General features: G+C 46.9%; 2 protein-coding genes across 2 annotated transcripts in view; both read right to left on the minus strand.

Moving 5' to 3' along the window:
• RNF123 (ring finger protein 123) overlaps nt 1–20,743 on the minus strand; it is a gene marked incomplete at its 5' end in the record, with an annotated part of 258,140 nt that overhangs the window by 38,078 nt on the left and 199,319 nt on the right.
• INKA1 (inka box actin regulator 1) lies at nt 9,562–18,767 on the minus strand. The gene is made up of 2 exons (XM_077451546.1): nt 18,614–18,767; nt 9,562–10,569 (listed from the first exon to the last, which is right to left on the minus strand). Exon 2 carries the CDS (start codon nt 10,564–10,566, stop codon nt 9,697–9,699), a length of 870 nt encoding a protein of 289 aa, XP_077307672.1. The 5' UTR covers nt 10,567–10,569; nt 18,614–18,767; the 3' UTR covers nt 9,562–9,696.

The raw sequence follows: 20,743 nt of genomic DNA on the forward strand, positions 1-20,743 counted from the left end.
CGGTCAGTATATTGGCACGGTGTAGCAGGGTGGATGCGGTCAGTATATTAGCACGGTGTAGCAGGGTGGATGTGGTCAGTATATTAGCACGGTGTAGCAGGGTGGATGCGGTCAGTATATTAGCACGGTGTAGCAGGGTGGATGTGGTCAGTATATTGGCACGGTGTAGCAGGGTGGATGCGGTCAGTATATTAGCACGGTGTAGCAGGGTGGATGTAGTCAGTATATTGGCACGGTGTAGCAGGGTAGATGTGGTCAGTATATTAGCACGGTGTAGCAGGGTGGATGTGGTCAGTATATTAGCACGGTGTAGCAGGGTGGATGTGGTCAGTATATTAGCACGGTGTAGCAGGGTGGATGTGGTCAGTATATTAGCACGGTGTAGCAGGGTGGATGTGGTCAGTATATTAGCATGGTGTAGCAGGGTGGATGCGGTCAGTATATTAGCACGGTGTAGCAGGGTGGATGTGGTCAGTATATTAGCACGGTGTAGCAGGGTGGATGTGGTCAGTATATTGGCACGGTGTAGCAGGGTGGATGCGGTCAGTATATTGGCACGGTGTAGCAGGGTGGATGCGGTCAGTACATTGGCACGGTGTAGTAGGGTGGATGTGGTCAGTATATTAGCACGGTGTAGCAGGGTGGATGTGGTCAGTATATTAGCACGGTGTAGCAGGGTGGATGTGGTCAGTATGTTAGCACGGTGTAGCAGGGTGGATGCGGTCAGTATATTAGCACGGTGTAGCAGGGTGGATGCGGTCAGTATATTAGCACAGTGTAGCAGGGTGGAAGCGGTCAGTATATTAGCATGGTGTAGCAGGGTAAATGCCGTAGGTATATTGGCACGGTGTAGCAGGGTGGATGTGGTCAGTATATTAGCACGGTGTAGCAGGGTGGATGCGGTCAGTATATTGGCACAGTGTAGCAGGGTGGATGTGGTCAGTATATTAGCACGGTGTAGCAGGGTGGATGTAGTCAGTATATTGGCACGGTGTAGCAGGGTGGATGTGGTCAGTATATTAGCACGGTGTAGCAGGGTGGATGCGGTCAGTATATTGGCACAGTGTAGCAGGGTGGATGTGGTCAGTATATTAGCACGGTGTAGCAGGGTGGATGTAGTCAGTATATTGGCACGGTGTAGCAGGGTGGATGTGGTCAGTATATTAGCACGGTGTAGCAGGGTGGATGTGGTCAGTATATTGGCACGGTGTAGCAGGGTGGATGTGGTCAGTATATTGGCACGGTGTAGCAGGGTGAATGCGGTCAGTATATTAGCACGGTGTAGCAGGGTGGATGTGGTCAGTATATTAGCACGGTGTAGCAGGGTGGATGTAGTCAGTATATTGGCACGGTGTAGCAGGGTGGATGTGGTCAGTATATTAGCACGGTGTAGCAGGGTGGATGTGGTCAGTATATTGGCACGGTGTAGCAGGGTGGATGTGGTCAGTATATTGGCACGGTGTAGCAGGGTGAATGCGGTCAGTATATTAGCACGGTGTAGCAGGGTGGATGTGGTCAGTATATTAGCACAGTGTAGCAGGGTGGATGTGGTCAGTATATTAGCACGGTGTAGCAGGGTGGATGTGGTCAGTATATTAGCACAGTGTAGCAGGGTGGATGTGGTCAGTATATTGGCACGGTGTAGCAGGGTGGATGTGGTCAGTATATTAGCACGGTGTAGCAGGGTGGATGTAGTCAGTATATTGGCACGGTGTAGCAGGGTGGATGTGGTCAGTATATTAGCACAGTGTAGCAGGGTGGATGTGGTCAGTATATTAGCACGGTGTAGCAGGGTGGATGTAGTCAGTATATTGGCACGGTGTAGCAGGGTGGATGTGGTCAGTATATTGGCACGGTGTAGCAGGGTGGATGTGGTCAGTATATTAGCACAGTGTAGCAGGGTGGATGTGGTCAGTATATTGGCACGGTGTAGCAGGGTGGATGTGGTCAGTATATTAGCACAGTGTAGCAGGGTGGATGTGGTCAGTATATTGGCACGGTGTAGCAGGGTGGATGTGGTCAGTATATTAGCACAGTGTAGCAGGGTGGATGTGGTCAGTATATTAGCACAGTGTAGCAGGGTGGATGTGGTCAGTATATTAGCACGGTGTAGCAGGGTGGATGTGGTCAGTATATTAGCACAGTGTAGCAGGGTGGATGTGGTCAGTATATTAGCACGGTGTAGCAGGGTGGATGTAGTCAGTATATTGGCACGGTGTAGCAGGGTGGAAGTGGTCAGTATATTAGCACAGTGTAGCAGGGTGGATGTGGTCAGTATATTAGCACGGTGTAGCAGGGTGGATGTAGTCAGTATATTGGCACGGTGTAGCAGGGTGGATGTGGTCAGTATATTAGCACAGTGTAGCAGGGTGGATGTGGTCAGTATATTAGCACGGTGTAGCAGGGTAGATGTGGTCAGTATATTAGCACGGTGTAGCAGGGTGGATGTGGTCAGTATATTAGCACAGTGTAGCAGGGTGGATGTGGTCAGTATATTAGCACGGTGTAGCAGGGTGGATGTGGTCAGTATATTGGCACGGTGTAGCAGGGTGGATGTGGTCAGTATATTAGCACAGTGTAGCAGGGTGGATGTGGTCAGTATATTAGCACGGTGTAGCAGGGTGGATGTGGTCAGTATATTAGCACAGTGTAGCAGGGTGGATGTGGTCAGTATATTAGCACGGTGTAGCAGGGTGGATGTGGTCAGTATATTAGCACGGTGTAGCAGGGTGGATGTGGTCAGTATATTAGCACAGTGTAGCAGGGTGGATGTGGTCAGTATATTAGCACGGTGTAGCAGGGTGGATGTGGTCAGTATATTGGCACGGTGTAGCAGGGTGGATGTGGTCAGTATATTAGCACAGTGTAGCAGGGTGGATGTGGTCAGTATATTAGCACGGTGTAGCAGGGTGGATGTGGTCAGTATATTGGCACGGTGTAGCAGGGTGGATGTGGTCAGTATATTAGCACAGTGTAGCAGGGTGGATGTGGTCAGTATATTGGCACGGTGTAGCAGGGTGGATGTGGTCAGTATATTAGCACAGTGTAGCAGGGTGGATGTGGTCAGTATATTGGCACGGTGTAGCAGGGTGGATGTGGTCAGTATATTAGCACAGTGTAGCAGGGTGGATGTGGTCAGTATATTAGCACAGTGTAGCAGGGTGGATGTGGTCAGTATATTAGCACGGTGTAGCAGGGTGGATGTGGTCAGTATATTAGCACAGTGTAGCAGGGTGGATGTGGTCAGTATATTAGCACGGTGTAGCAGGGTGGATGTAGTCAGTATATTGGCACGGTGTAGCAGGGTGGAAGTGGTCAGTATATTAGCACAGTGTAGCAGGGTGGATGTGGTCAGTATATTAGCACGGTGTAGCAGGGTGGATGTAGTCAGTATATTGGCACGGTGTAGCAGGGTGGATGTGGTCAGTATATTAGCACAGTGTAGCAGGGTGGATGTGGTCAGTATATTAGCACGGTGTAGCAGGGTAGATGTGGTCAGTATATTAGCACGGTGTAGCAGGGTGGATGTGGTCAGTATATTAGCACAGTGTAGCAGGGTGGATGTGGTCAGTATATTAGCACGGTGTAGCAGGGTGGATGTGGTCAGTATATTGGCACGGTGTAGCAGGGTGGATGTGGTCAGTATATTAGCACAGTGTAGCAGGGTGGATGTGGTCAGTATATTAGCACGGTGTAGCAGGGTGGATGTGGTCAGTATATTAGCACAGTGTAGCAGGGTGGATGTGGTCAGTATATTAGCACGGTGTAGCAGGGTGGATGTGGTCAGTATATTAGCACGGTGTAGCAGGGTGGATGTGGTCAGTATATTAGCACAGTGTAGCAGGGTGGATGTGGTCAGTATATTAGCACGGTGTAGCAGGGTGGATGTGGTCAGTATATTGGCACGGTGTAGCAGGGTGGATGTGGTCAGTATATTAGCACAGTGTAGCAGGGTGGATGTGGTCAGTATATTAGCACGGTGTAGCAGGGTGGATGTGGTCAGTATATTGGCACGGTGTAGCAGGGTGGATGTGGTCAGCACAGTGGGCAGAGTTTCTGCAGCAGATAATCGTGCGGTGCAGCGTGCCGTCCCTGTTGGACGCTCTTATCTATACCAGGCCTGGCTCTTACCCTTATCTCCCGGCCTGTCGTGGGTTAATTACCTCTCTGCAGCAGGAAGCAGCTTATTATGGCTCCTAATTATAGAGACAGAGAGCAGACACCGGCCGAGGTGTGAAACCCAAACTGAGAGGTGTACAACCCGTCCAACGTGATGGATTCCCACCACCCGTGTCCTACTGTCCTACTGACCGATGGGTAACATAATGCAAACAACCTGCACTACTCCTGGATCCCAATTATAAACCAGAGGCTCTGGATGGACAGTTGGATAAAAGGTTCTATATTTAGGATGTATCCGGTCTATAAACCAGAGGCTAGGGTTGCCAACTCATCCCTTTAAAACTGAACACACACATATTGATTACACGGGATCTGTGGCTGATTAAGGTGGTAAGTAAACTCACTTGGTGCCGTATCTGCATTAAATTAGCCTCAGAACCCGTGTAATTCATATGTGTTCGGGTTTAAAGGGATGAGGTGGCAACCCTACCAGAGTCTCTGGATGGACAGTTGGATAAATTGTTCTATATTTAGGATGTATCCAGTCTATAAACCGGAGACTCTGGATAGACAGTTGGATAAATTGTTCTATATTTGGGATGTATGTAGTCTATACACCAGAGGCTCTGAATAGACAGTTGGATAAATGGTTGGATATTTAGGATGTATCTGGTCTATAAACCAGATGCTCTGGATGGACAGTTGGAAACATGGCTCCATATTTATGATGCATCTGGTCTATATACCAGAGGTTCTGGATGGACAGTTGGATAAATTGTTCTATATTTGGGATGTATGTAGTCTATAAACCAGAGGCTCTGGATTGACAGTTGGATAAATGGTTCTATATTTAGGATGTATCCAGTCTATACACCAGAGGCTCTGAATAGACAATTGGATAAATGGTTGGATATTTAGGATGTATCTGGTCTATAAACCAGAGGCTCTGGATGGACAGTTGGATAAATGGTTCTATATTTAGGATTTATCCTGTGTATAAACCAGAGGCTCTGGATGGACAGTTGGATAAATGGTTCTATATTTAGGATGTATCGGGTCTATAAACCAGAAGCTCTGGATGGACAGTTGGATAAATGGTTCTACATTTAGGATGTATCCGGTCTATACACCAGAGGCTCTGAATAGACAGTTGGATAAATGGTTGGATATTTAGGATGTATCTGGTCTATAAACCAGAGGTTCTAGATGGACAGTTGGATAAATGATTGGATATTTAGGATGTATCTGGTCTATAAACCAGAGGCTCTGGATGGACAGTTGGATAAATGATTGGATATTTAGGATGTATCTGGTCTATAAACCAGAGGCTCTGGATGGATAGTTGGATAAATGATTGGATATTTAGGATGTATCTGGTCTATAAACCAGAGTCTCTGGATGGACAGTTGGATAAATTGTTCTATATTTGGGATGTATGTAGTCTATACACCAGAGGCTCTGAATAGACAGTTGGATAAATGGTTGGATATATCTGGTCTATAAACCAGAGGCTCTGGATGGACAGTTGGAAACATGGCTCTATATTTATGATGCATCTGGTCTATAAACCAGAGGTTCTGGATGGACAGTTGGATAAATGGTTCTATATTTAGGATGTATGTAGTCTATAAACCAGAGGCTCTGGATTGACAGTTGGATAAATGGTTCTATATTTAGGATGTATCCGGTCTATACAACAGAGGCTCTGAATAGACAATTGGATAAATGGTTGGATATTTAGGATGTATCTGGTCTATAAACCAGAGGTTCTGGATGGACAGTTGGATGAGGGTAGCCTCATGTCTCTTTGAAGATCATCTAGGGAGGGGTTAGACAATGCGTGGGGGGGTCCATATATTAGGGGGGGCAGGTTAATATATAATCCATGAGGTCCCTTGAGCCAGTCATCCCCTCACTGACACTGGGACCCCTCTGTACCTGCTGACCACCGGAGATATGAGGAGCACAGACTAGACATGCCGTGCCGGTTCCCGGAATCCACCGAGGATCTACTTGGCTCATCTGCCTGGAATCTGCTGACACCAGGAAGGTGGGTCACGTCTTCTCTCAAGTTGCCTCATTTCCCTTTATAGGAAGCATTGGGAGAAATTCTTCTGTGTTTTATAACTGTGGAAAGTCTGAAGTTTCAGGGATCCTTTCATCATCTAACTTAAGATGTAAACCGTAACTGGATGCCTATTCTCTTGCTCTGTGCACTTTCTATTATAATTATGTTTTGTTTTTTTTGCGTCTCACAGCAGCTGATCTCCTGCAGACACTTTGCAGACACTTCCAGTCTACATGGACTCCAGTGATGGCTGTGCGGCATTTCTCAGGGCGGGTTTCCCGATGGTGACAACAATGGACCGTGTCTGCGTAACGTGTGCCGAAAGGACCAGGTGTTGTCTCGACCGGAAGCTTCATTTTCAATGAAATCGGATTTACATGAAAAACCAAGCTTCTATGAGATTTCAGTGATTGGGTTTACAGTATATATATATATATATATATATATATATATATATATATATATATATATATATATATATATATATATATATATATATAATTGAAGTTGTTTAAAGATTAAAGTTTCAAAGTAACACATTATAGGTGTAATTCACAAAGGATAAGCCGTTATTTTCAACGAAGACCAATGAGATTTGAAAATGACAGTCACATGGCTCAAAATAAAGATCCTTATCCTTGTGTTGTAGCTTTGTGAATTGAGTCTCAGGTTCCCCTGTCAAGCATGACGACACAACTGTATTATTCCTGATGGAGAGGTCCGATGCCTTGTTTGGATATATTGCATCATAAAGCATAAAGCAGAATTCCAGCCTAAACCTAACTAATCCTAAAAACATCCCCTCCCCCTCCTAACACCGATCCTGAGTAACCTGTGTGAGCCAGCAGCTGCAGGGGAGAGGAGGGAGTCCTCCGATAACGCCTAGGAAATCCGGAAGCAGTGACGTCGTCCATAGTTATGCTCCCTTGTTCTAGCCGTTGTTGGAGCTCCCTCCTCTCCCCTGCAGCTACCGCCCGCTGACGCAGGGGATCTGGATTACATGACCAGATGGGAGGAGGCGGAAAATAGGTAAGTATATACAGTACATCCTTTTTTGTCAGCCAGAAGCAGCTGCAGGGGACAGGAGGGAGTGCTCCGATAACACCTGGGAAATCCAGAAGCGGTGATGTCATCCATAGGCTCCCTTGTCCCAACCATTGTTGGAGCTCCCTCCTCTCCCCTGCAGCTGCCGCCCACTGACACGGGACAGGAGGGGGCTGAAAATAGCTAAGTATATGCAGTACATCCTTCTTACATAAATGTTGGGGGGGGGGGTGGGGAATATTTTAAGTACTAATGATGTCACCGTAAGCCTTGACATCCCCCATAGGTTCCCATGTCCCAACCATTGTCAGTGCTCCTGCCTCTCACCTAGCAGCTACAGGGGATCTGGATCATGTGACCAGGCCGGAGGGGGCTGAAAATAGGTAAGTATATACAGTAAATCCTTTTGTCAGCACTCCCTCCTCAGGGAACAGTTGGACAAATGGCTCTATATTTAGGACGTATCCGGTCTATAAACCAGAGGCTCTGGATGGACAGTTGAATAAATGGTTCTGTAATTAGGATGAATCCGGTCTATAGACCAGAGGCTCTGGATGGACAGTTGGATAAATGGTTCTATATTTAGGATATTTCCGGTCTATAAACCAGAGGCTCTGGATGGACAGTTGGATAAATGGTTCTATATTTAGGATGTTTCCAGTCTATAAACCAGAAGCTCTGGATGCACAGTTGGATAAATGGTTCTATATTTAAGATATTTCCGGTCTATAAACCAGAGGCTCTGGATGGACAGTTGGATAAATGGTTCTATATTTAGGATGTATCCGGTCTATAAACCAGAGGTTCTGGATGGACAGTTGGATAAAAATCTCTATATTTAGGATGTATCTGGTCTATAAACCAGAGGCTCTGGATGGACAGTTGGATAAATGGTTCTATATTTGGGATGTTTCCAGTCTATAAACCAGAGGCTCTGGATGGACAGTTGGATAAATGGTTCTATATTTAGGATGTATCCTGTCTATAAACCAGAGGCTCTGGATGGACAGTTGGATAAATGGTTCTATATTTAGGATGTATACGGTCTATAAACCAGAGGTTCTGGATGGACAGTTGGATAAAAAACTCTATATTTAGGATGTATCTGGTTTATAAACCAGAGGCTCTGGATGGACAGTTGGATAAAAATCTCTATATTTAGGATGTATCTGGTCTATAAACCAGAGGCTCTGGATGGACAGTTGGATAAAAATCTCTATATTTAGGATGTATCTGGTCTATAAACCAGAGGTTCTGGATGGACAGTTGGATAAAAATCTCTATATTTAGGATGTATCTGGTCTATAAACCAGAGGCTCTGGATGGACAGTTGGATAAATGGTTCTATATTTAGGATGTATACGGTCTATAAACCAGAGGTTCTGGATGGACAGTTGGATAAAAAACTCTATATTTAGGATGTATCTGGTCTATAAACCAGAGGTTCTGGATGGACAGTTGGATAAAAATCTCTATATTTAGGATGTATCTGGTCTATAAACCAGAGGCTCTGGATGGACAGTTGGATAAATGGTTCTATATTTAGGATGTATACGGTCTATAAACCAGAGGTTCTGGATGGACAGTTGGATAAAAAACTCTATATTTAGGATGTATCTGGTCTATAAACCAGAGGCTCTGGATGGACAGTTGGAACAAGTCATTGTTCTGTGTGGACGGGTCCTAAGTCCATCAATAAGGGGGTGACTCAGGTTGGTTACACACTGTTGTGGCGCATTAATGCACGTTGAGTTAAGGCAGCAATTATTTTGAATGGCAATAAAGTAACGCACCAAAAAAAAAAACTAAAACCAATTTGCGCTTTTGTGGTAACGCCAGCAATAACGGATACGTCATGGCAGCAGATCCCAGCCTTGACCTCCAAACTTTCCGCCTTGACGGATGACCCCGCTGCAAGTCTTCCCAGCTCACTGTTTTTCTAATTGGAGGAATAATTATTCCAATGGCGGCGATACCTCCGTCCCTGACTGCGGACCCCCCGAGGATGTGACGCCACACAATTATCACATATCGGAGAAGACGCAGCTCCTGTGAAATGCTTATTAGCGGAGCCGAATGTCCTCAGCAGACACCATCTGGGAGCCCCATGCGCACCATCAGCATATGTAGGAGCGTGTCTCCGGCCCAACTCCACATTTACATGACAAGAGGGACATGGAGGAGGAGGAGGGGGGGGAGGGGGGGGGGTTGTGTACTGACAGCGGATGAACATTCCTGCTGGGACCCTCATTAATTAGATCACTGCCGTCTTCTGTCAACGTCACCCAAATGTAGGAGACGCCGCGTACAACGTGCACACATGGCGCTTTGATAATAAAAAAAGGCCGGTTTATTGTAAAATTTAAAAAATAATAATTATAAAAATACAATAAAATATAAAAGCTGTACATATAAATACACATGTATATAACACAGAGTGCGTGCGTGCGTCCGTGTACGGCTCAGAAGAACCCGGAACCGTCGCTGCATAGGATCGGCTGCCGGCTGCGGCAATGTAGCAGTCCCGTTGAGGCCTCTGCGATGTTGGAGAGGGATTGGTGGTAGAAGGGCGAGAGCGGGCGGCAGCCCAGCTGAGGGCAGGAGAGGCGCTTCACGGCCTCTTGCTCTGGCCGCCCGCGAGTCCGTGACATGTTGCCCAGGCGTTTCTTTACGTTCCCGGAGAGGTTGACCAGGAAACCGTGGGGCTTATTCAGCCAACGCGTCTGCCGGTCCTCCTCCTCGCCGTTCTCCGGAAGGTCCATCCACTGCTTGACCAGATCGGCGAAGCTATTGTCCCCGAGGACCAAAGGCTGGCGGCTGCGGCTCTGGGACAGCAGGCACCCCGTCCAGTCCTGGGAGCCCACCCCCATTCCGATGCCCCCCCACTGTTCCAGGCAAACATCCGACGTGGATTTGGGGCGCACCCGCCCTTGTCTGGTGCGCAGCAATCCCCCCGAAGACAAGCGCGCGCACGGCGGCAGGTTGTGCCTGCGCAGCACGGGAGGGGCCGGGCTCTGTTCCTCCTCTTCGACTTCCTCCTCCTCTTCCTCCCCTCGCAGGGAGCTCCCCGACACCTCCGAGTAACCAGAGTCCCATTCCAGGCCGCGGTGGGCGCAGCTCGCCGGCGACACGTCGTTGGGCAGATCCACGCAGCAGGCGGAGTCCGCCTCGGACAGGTCGGAGGTGCGGTGGGAGGAGCGGATGTCGCGTTTCACCGGCCTGCGGGTGGGAGGGGCCGCGGACTCCGCGGCGGCGGGAGGAGCGGAGCGTTTCAGGTCATGCAGGACGCGGAACATGCACTCCATGTGTGCGGCAGAAGCGGATTCCTTCATACACTGCAAGAAAGAGAAATGAAAAGACGTGAGAATTCAAAAATTGGTATGATGAGGACACACGCACACGCAGACAATGAATCTATACATTATGGGTGTCAGAATATTCCCTTTCCACATCATGTGCTGCATTACCATCCCACACGCCTACGCTTCGCGCGGTTTCGTTCAAGGTGGTAGACGAGCTGGAACACGACATGAAGGAGCTGGTTCAGGCAGTGGGTGAGGGGGGGGGGGCTAGCTGCACGCCCCAAATCCTTGGCACACGCCCGACAGCACTGGGAGGGGGCACGGGGTGAGGAATACATACCCCCAGGCAAAAGCCAAAGAAAAGAGGGTAGACTCATTCATATTCCACATCCAACTCCCCCCCCTCCTCCTGTACACACAGAGGGGACAGGCACGAGCCTGCTCACCGCCTGAGGCTACACGGACACCTAGAGCCGATTAACCCTCTGCCTGCCGCCTCCCTCCCCTTCCTCTGTTTGCTTTGGCTGCTGGCTGCACATTTCTCTCCCCATCTGCTAAACATCTGTGTGTGTGCTGGGCTTTGTTCTGAGCCTGCAGACTGCGGGGCCTGAACTATACTGCGCCTGCATGCAACCCGATCACATGCCTTGGTATGCCCACATGGAGACTGACTGTGGGCCTCTGTGTGCATCTTAATAGTGGTCCTGAAGGGCACCTACATGCAACCCGATCACATGCCTTGGTGCACCTACATGCAACTTAAATTGTGGGACTCAGAGTGACTACATGCAACTAGATCACAGGCATCTGTGCGCCTATCTGCAACCTGATCAGATGCATCAGCTCCCCTTCATGCAAACTGATCACACGCATCGGTGCACTTACATGCAACTTGATCACACACATCAGTGCGCCTACATGCAACTTTATCAAGTTGAATGTAGGCGCACTGATGCGTGTGATCAAGTTGCATGTAGGCGCACGGATGCATGTGATCGCATTCATCCGTGCGTCTACATGCAACTTGATCACATGCATCAGTGCACTTACATGCAACTTGATCACACGCATCAGTGCGCCTACATGCAACTTGATCACACGCATCCATGTGCCTACATGCAACTTGATCACATGCATCGGTGCACTTACATGCAAACTGATCACACGCATTCCCTGCTCCTACATGCAACTTGATCACACGCATCCGTGCGCCTACATGCAACTTGATCACACGCATCCGTGCGCCTACATGCAACTTGATCACACGCATCCGTGCGCCTACATGCAACTCGATCGCACGCATCATTGCACCTACATGCAACTTGATCACACGCATCCGTGCGCCTACATGCAAATTGATCACACGCATCCGTGAGCCTACATGCAACTTGATCACACACATCCATGCACCTACATGCAACTCGATCGCACGCATCATTGCACCTACATGCAACTTGATCACATGCATCCCTGCGCCTACATGCAACTCGATCGCACGCATCATTGCACCTACATGCAATTTGATCACATGTAATTGGCACACCTGCATGCAACTTGATTGTACAATGCCCAGTCTGAGACTAGGCTCACTCCTGTCATGGCTGCTTCCTATGTATAAATTGCACTGATAAGCGACGGAGCCCTGTGTGTATGTAGGGTCGGAGGTCTGCAGCACTCCAAGAATGTGTTTCCAGGATTTAGTATGAGCGTGTAAAGTCACATACTGTAGGTCAGGAGGCCAAGGTTTTGGCACCTCGCAGGTTCCTCATCCTCGGGGAAACTCAATGACCGCCGAGGGGACCCTGTGAGGTCCTGAAACATTGGTACCTTGACCCGTGTGATATTAGGCGTTCATAGTAAATCTTAGAAACCTTCGGGTCCATGTGATACAAGGAGAACATTTGTTGCATTCGGTATGAGCAACACTTTGATTTATAAGGCTGCTTTTCACACTGAGGCGCTTTAGAAGCGATACATCGCTAAAAATAACGCCTGTAAGGAGCCTCTCCTGTCCCTCCAGTGTGAAAGCCCCCCCCCCCCCCCGAGGACCTTCACACTGGAGCGGTGCGCTGGCAGGACGGTAACAAAAAAAGTCCTGCAAGCAGCATGTTTGCAGCGCTGTAGGAGCGGGTATACATCGCTCCTAAAGTGCCCCTGCCCATTCAAATCAATGGGGCAGCGCCACCAAACCGCCGGCAAAGCGGTTTTAACCTCTTTTTCAGCCGATAGCAGGGTAAAAGCACCCGCTAGCGACCGAAAAGCGCTGCTAAAACGTCAGTAAAGCGCCGCTAAAAAAAGCGGCGATTTACCGCCGACGCCCGCCCACCCCGCTGTCAACTCTGTGCAAGATTTACATCATATCACATGGAACATCTGACCTATACCATAGAAACAGAGAAGAGATGGCAGAAAAAGACTGCAGTAGTCCATTGAGTGTTTTGTTTTTGTTTGTTTATTTATTGTTTTAGGTTTTTTTTGTTAACTTTGTTGTCTGACGATAGATCTGTGTTTATCCCAAGCATGTCTGAAGCCATTTACTGTTGACGGTCTCACTACCTCTGCTGGAAGTTTTATTCCAAGCATCATCATCATCATCTACTCTTTCAGTAAAATAATTCTTTCTAAGTTTAGTTTTGAACTTCCCTCTATTAGTCTGAAGTCATGTCTCCGGGTTCTTGATTTTGGTTTCATATTTTAAAAAAAACTGCCTGATCACTGGTAACAAAGTGTTCATCAATGTAGTAATGATGCATGTTCATGACTTGTAGTAATGATGCATGTTCATGACTTGTAGTAACATTGATGCCCATGACTTGTAGTAAGGATGTATGTTCATGACTTGTAGTAAGGATGTATGTTCATGACTTGTAGTAAGGATGTATGTTCATGACTTGTAGTAAGGATGTATGTTCATGACTTGTAGTAAGGATGTATGTTCATGACTTGTAGTAAGGATGTATGTTCATGACTTGTAGTAAGGATGTATGTTCATGACTTGTAGTAAGGATGTATGTTCATGACTTGTAGTAAGGATGTATGTTCATGACTTGTAGTAAGGATGTATGTTCATGACTTGTAGTAAGGATGTATGTTCATGACTTGTAGTAAGGATGTATGTTCATGACTTGTAGTAAGGATGTATGTTCATGACTTGTAGTAAGGATGTATGTTCATGACTTGTAGTAAGGATGTATGTTCATGACTTGTAGTAAGGATGTATGTTCATGACTTGTAGTAAGGATGTATGTTCATGACTTGTAGTAAGGATGTATGTTCATGACTTGTAGTAACGATGTATGTTCATGACTTGTAGTAACGATGTATGTTCATGACTTGTAGTAACGATGTATGTTCATGACTTGTAGTAACGATGTATGTTCATGACTTGTAGTAACGATGTATGTTCATGACTTGTAGTAACGATGTATGTTCATGACTTGTAGTAACGATGTATGTTCATGACTTGTAGTAACGATGTATGTTCATGACTTGTAGTAACGATGTATGTTCATGACTTGTAGTAACGATGTATGTTCATGACTTGTAGTAACAATGTATGTTCATGACTTGTAGTAACAATGTATGTTCATGACTTGTAGTAACAATGTATGTTCATGACTTGTAGTAACAATGTATGTTCATGACTTGTAGTAACAATGTATGTTCATGACTTGTAGTAACAATGTATGTTCATGACTTGTAGTAACAATGTATGTTCATGACTTGTAGTAACAATGTATGTTCATGACTTGTAGTAACAATGTATGTTCATGACTTGTAGTAACAATGTATGTTCATGACTTGTAGTAACAATGTATGTTCATGACTTGTAGTAACAATGTATGTTCATGACTTGTAGTAACAATGTATGTTCATGACTTGTAGTAAGGATGTATGTTCATGACATGTAGTAACATTGATGTCCATGACTTGTAGTAACAATGGGGGGGATTTACTATAACTGGAGCGCTCAGAATCTGGTGCAGCTGTGCATGGTAGCCAATCAGCTTCTAACTTTAGCTATTCAATGAAGTTTTGACAACAAAACCTGGAAGCCGATTGGTTTGCAGAGCTGCAATTTTGCAATCCCCAGATTACAAAAAAAACATATAATATGAGGTCAAACCTTAATGCCGCGTACGCACGGTCGGAATTTCCGGCAGACTAGGTCCGAAGGGATTAGTCCGTGGGACAATCCGATTGTGTGTGGGCTAGTCCAATCATTTAAAAAAAATCAAAAAAATAATAAATCAGATGGACCTAGAAATAGAACATGTTTCAAATCTATATGAGGGACTCAATTCCAATGGACTAAAATCGGGAAAACTGTCCATCTGTTTGCTGGTCCGACGGACCAAATATGACACAAGGGCAGCTATTGGCTACCGGCTATTGAACTTCCTTGTTTAGTCCCGTTTTACGTCATTACATTCAAAACTAACAGACTTAGTCCGTTCGTGTGTGTGGCCAACTCCGTTCCTTTGGAAAGTCCGTCGGCAAAACCGTCGGACCTAGTCTGCCGGAACGTCCGGTCGTGTGTATGCGGCATAAGAGTTTCAATGTGTATGCAATCTGTCAGGCCCTTGCAACTACATGGTTTTGGTAAATCTGGAGACAAAAATCTGCAGAAAATCTAATTATGTGTATGGGGCCTTGGTAAATAACCCCCATTTATGATCTGTAGTAACATTGATGTTCATTACTTGTAGTAGCAACGATGCTCATGACTTGTAACAATGTTTATGATCTGTACTAACATTGATGCCCATGACTTGTAGTAAAAATGATTGATGCCCATGACGTGTAGTAACAGTGATGCCCATGACGTGTAGCAATATGTTTATGATCTGTAGTAACATTGATGCCCATGACTTGTAGTAACAACGATGCCCATGACTTGTAACAATGTTTATGATCTGTAGTAACATTGATGCCCATGACTTGTAGTAACAACGATGCCCATGACTTGTAGTAACAACGATGCCCATGACTTGTAGTAACAACGATGCCCATGACTTGTAGTAACAACGATGCCCATGACTTGTAGTAACAACGATGCCCATGACTTGTAACAATGTTTATGATCTGTACTAACATTGATGCCCATGACTTGTAGTAACAATGATGCCCATGATGTGTAGTAACAATGATGCCCATGATGTGTAGTAACAATGATGCCCATGATGTGTAGTAACAATGATGCCCATGATGTGTAGTAACAGTGATGCCCATGATGTGTAGTAACAGTGATGCCCATGACGTGTAGTAACAGTGATGCCCATGATGTGTAGTAACAGTGATGCCCATGATGTGTAGTAACAGTGATGCCCATGATGTGTAGTAACAGTGGAGCCCATGATGTGTAGTAACAGTGATGCCCATGGTGTGTAGTAACAGTGATGCCCATGACGTGTAGTAACATTGATGCCCATGACGTGTAGTAACAGTGATGCCCATGACGTGTAGTAACAGTGATGCCCATGACGTGTAGTAACAGTGATGCCCATGACGTGTAGCAATATGTTTATGATCTGTAGTAACATTGATGCTTATGATGTGTAGTAACAATGCATGTTCATGAATTTGGCGTTTTGCCATCCTGTTTGTACATTGGTATTCTTAATCTCACATGTGGTTTATATTTGTAATACTCTGAGTGACTCTCGTCCCCGGGGGGGGAATTATTTCTCTTACTCACATCTCTGTCATGTCATCTGCCATTTCCTGCCCCCTGTACAGGACTCACCCGAGTTCCTGCCACTGCCGGTGACTCAGTGCCAGGCTGCGTGTGGATTTTTAAAGGATGAAAAGTGGCATTTTAAAGGATGAAAAGTGGCAAAAAAGTTTGAGCAAGTCCAATATATGATTTTTATATCATGACACAAAATTGGAAAAACCGATGCGTTTCAGTGACCTCTTCATCAGGGATCCCAAATTATCAGATTGCCAGCCTGGATTATTTTAGGACCCCCCTAGGAAGGTGGGTGGGGGGGAGTTTTAAGCCCCCCGAAACATGTTGGCTTTTCAATTTCGTGTGACGAAATAAAATTCTTACTGGACTTACCCAACTTTTTGTTGCCCTTTCATCCTAATATTCTACCGACTGCCCCGGCCGACAGAGAGCCACCTCCAGAAATGTGAACAATACAATCTAGCACTCCACCACCAGCATGTGGGTGCAATAGATGGCAAGCTCCTGGGCCAAGCCAGGGATCTGGAAGGGTTCCTGCAGACAGTCCCGGGACAGGGCATGGATGCACAATGGCGCCACTCCCCAACTGTTGATGCATGCCTTCATACGGGTTTACTGCCCCGTGTCCACTCTCTGCCCCCCTCCCACATGGCAGAGAAATATATTTGTAATATATTTAGAAAACAAAAAAAAGAAGAAGATATATGTCACATGTATTTACAATATTGCAAATGTATATCACATACATATTTATGTTTTCTAAATATATTGGAAATATTTTTCTCCTCCATGTGGGCTTTCTCCACTGTGCCCAGGGCAGCTGCCCCTCCTGCCCACCCCTTTTCCTGGCCCTGCCTGCAGATGTTGGGGGTTCCGCACAATGATTGGAGAGACAAACAGACGCACCCGGGCAACCGGACTGAAGGAGAAAATGAAATGAAAATTGCACTCAGGGACTTCCACTAAAAGTTTCCAATCTGACCAATGTGACGAGGAGGGGAAACCTGGTCAGGTGACGGCCATGCTGGAAATTTCCCTCCAGTTCCCTATTGTCAGAGCAGACGTAAGTCTGGTTATTGGGTTTGAATATATATATAAAAAAAAAAAATAACCTAAATGATTCACAACAATCTTCTAATGACTAAACAGATCATAAGTCTGACCCAGAGCCCCGACCTTCCATGGCTGACCCCCCCCCCCCCCACCAACTCTGACAGCGCCCCATCAACTAAAGGGACTTGCTGCAGCCACTTAACTCTGCAATACCCCATCTGTCCCCCTCCTGCTGAACCCGACATCCCGTCCCCCATCATAACATTTCCTCACACAAAACATTCCTGCAGATCCGGCCTGTCCCAACATGAAGAGGCACAGAGATAATCCTCAACTAGACAGTCCCAGCCGCCACTGCACCACCTCCAATGCACAGAGACAGATCGTAATATAGAGAGACTGATCCCTATACACAGAGACGGATCCCTATGCAGAGAGACGGATCCCTATGCAGAGAGACAGATCCCTATGCAGAGAGACGGATCCCTATGCAGAGAGACAGATCCCTATGCAGAGAGACAGATCCCTATGCACAGAGACAGATCCCTATGCACAGAGACAGATCCCTATGCACAGAGACAGATCCCTATGCACAGAGAGGCAGATCCCTATATAAAAAGAGGCAGATCCCTATGCACAGAGACAGATTGTAATATAGAGAGACAGATCCCTATATAAAAAGAGGCAGATCCCTATACACAGAGACAGATCATAATATAGAGAGACAGATCCCTATGGACAGAGACAGATCGTAATATAGAGAGACAGATCCCTATACACAGAGACAGATCCCTATACACAGAGACAGATCCCTATACACAGAGACAGATCCCCATGCACAGAGACAGATCGTAATATAAAGAGACAGATCCCTATGCACAGAGACAGATCCCAATATAAAAAGAGACAGATCCCAATATAAAAAGAGACAGATCCCTATAGAGAGAGACAAATCTCAATACAAGGAGACCAAAGAGAGACAAATTCTTATAGAGAGAAACCAAGAAGATACAAGTCCCAATATATATATAAAAAAGACAGGAGGAGAGTCGAATCCCAAAACAGAGAGACCAAGGAGAGACAAATCCTAATCCAGAGAGGTAGTTTCTCATGCAGGGGATGGCAGTGACACAGGACACAGCTCTGGTCCACAGGGCACAGGCTGCCTCTCTATATTGGATGGGGGTCGCTGCACACTTTATAGGACACATCCTTGTTTGGAGGAACTACAAGTCTCAGCACAGCCTCTATGCAGAATATTTTCCTCCTTTTAAAGAAGCATTCCATAATGCTAAATACAGAACATTAGTCCTTTGTAGAACATAAACTTACCAGCTGAATGATGGAGCCCGGAGGGGTCTCCGCACACTACAGGACAGGCTCTTGAAGGATGGAAGGAAGGGGCTCTTGCAGGGTGGAAGGATGGAAGGAAGGGGCTCTGGAGGGATGCAGAGGGTTCTCTGCCTTTCTCTTCTCTGCTGCTTTCACATCTCAAATTTGCCTTTAGACTGAGCCTGGCCCCTCCCCTCAGCCCTGCTGCCTGGGCAGCATCCAATCAGAGAGGAGCACTCCCACCCCCAGGATTTGGGCTCTCTGCACAGACTTTCCTAAGTAAAAAGGCAAAAACTATTTCCAGTCTGATACATTGTAGATTTGTTTTTGGGTGAAGGGATTCGCGCAGCGAGGAGTCTGACCATGGCCAAATCCAAGTTGGGGATGGAGATGACTGGAGATGGACTGGACATATAATGTTGAGGGTGTAATGGGGTGCACAGGATCCTCTGAATCTGGGGTGTAATGGGGTGCACAGGATCCTCTGAATCTGGGATTTAATTGGGTGCACAGGATCCTCTGAATCTGGGATTTAATTGGGTGCCCAGGGAGCAGCTAAATCTGGGGTGTAATGAGATGCACAGAGGTCCTCTGAATTGGGTGCACAAGGAGCCACTAAGTCTGGGGTGTAATGGGGTGCACAGGGATCTTCTTAGTCTGGGGTGTAATGGGGTGCACATGGATCCTCTGAACCTGGGGTGTAATGGGGTGCATAGGGATCCTGAGTCTAGGGTGTAAAGGGGTGCACAGGTATCCTCTGTGTCTAGGGTGTAATGGGGTGCACAGGGATCCCCTGTGTCTAGGGTGTAATGGGGTGCACAGGGATCCTCTGAGTCTGGGGTGTAATGGGGTGCACAGGGATCCTGAGTCTAGGGTGTAATGGGGTGCACAGGTATCCTCTGTGTCTAGGGTGTAATGGGGTGCACAGGGATCCTCTGTGTCTAGGGTGTAATGGGGTGCACATGGATCCTCTGAATCTGGGGTGTAATGGGGTGCACAGGGATCCTCTGAACCTGGGGTGTAATGGGGTGCACAGGGATCCTGAGTCTAGGGTGTAATGGGGTGCACAGGTATCCTCTGTGTCTAGGGTGTAATGGGGTGCACAGGGATCCTCTGAGTCTGGGGTGTAATGGGGTGCACAGGGATCCTCTGAGTCTGGGGTGTAATGGGGTGCACTGGGATCCTCTGAGTCTGGGGTGTAATGGGGTGCACTGGGATCTTCTGAATCTGAGGTGTAATGGGGTGCACAGGGATCCTCTAAGTCTGTGGTGTAATGGGGTGCACAGGGATCCTCTGAATTTGGGGTGTAATGGAAGGAACAGGGACTCCCTGAGTCTAGGATGTAATGGTGGCACAGGGATCTCCTAATTCTTGGAAATAATAGAGGGACCAGGGATCCTCCTTGTCTAGGGTGTAATGGGGCGCACAGGAACCTCCTGAACCTAGGGTGTAAAAGAGTGCCTGCAGACCCCCTAAGCCTGGGGTGTAATGGATGGACCTGGGACCAAATGAGTGGGAGGATTTAATGGTGGTGCACATGAACCCCCTGAGTCTGGCGTGTAATGGAGGGTGCAGGGACTCCCTGATTCTGGTGTATAGTGGGGGGGTACAGGGATCCTCTGAGTCTGGGGTGTAATGGGAAGCAAATGGATCCTGAGTCTATAGTGTATTGGAATGACAGGGACCCCCTGAGTCTGAGCTGCACATAGCCCCCCAGAGTTCAGGGCTTGAGACTCAGGGTGTAAAGGGACTCCCTGAATCTGGGGTGTAATAGGGCACATGGTGACCACCTGAGCCTTGGCTGTAATAGGATTTGCAGAGATTCCCTGAGGTTTGGGTGTAATTGGGGGCACAGAGGCCCCCCCAAATCTAATGAGAGCAGAGTGCACCAGTTAGGGGCAGAATGAGGCACACAAGGATCTCCCAAGACTGGGCTGCAAAAGGACCCCCTGAATCTAGTATGAAACAAATACTAAAAGGACCTCCTAAATCTGGTGTATAGTGGGGGGGGGGGGTTAAGGACCTCCCAGATCCAGGGTTTTAAGAGGGGCACAGGGACATCCTAAGTCTTAGAGGGGCAGGAATTCTCTGAGCCTGAGGTGTAATGAGGTTCACAGGGAGTTTGTGGTG

This window comes from Lithobates pipiens, unplaced genomic scaffold, assembly GCF_037356315.1.
Source record: "Lithobates pipiens isolate NorthernLeopardFrog02 unplaced genomic scaffold, aLitPip1_a1.2 Scaffold_23, whole genome shotgun sequence".
Classification (NCBI taxonomy): domain Eukaryota; kingdom Metazoa; phylum Chordata; class Amphibia; order Anura; family Ranidae; genus Lithobates; species Lithobates pipiens.

Coding starts and splice junctions, on each gene's coding strand:
- INKA1 (XM_077451546.1), bottom strand. CDS start 10,566: ATGAAGGAATCCGCTTCTGCCGCACACATGGAGTGCATGTTCCGCGTC.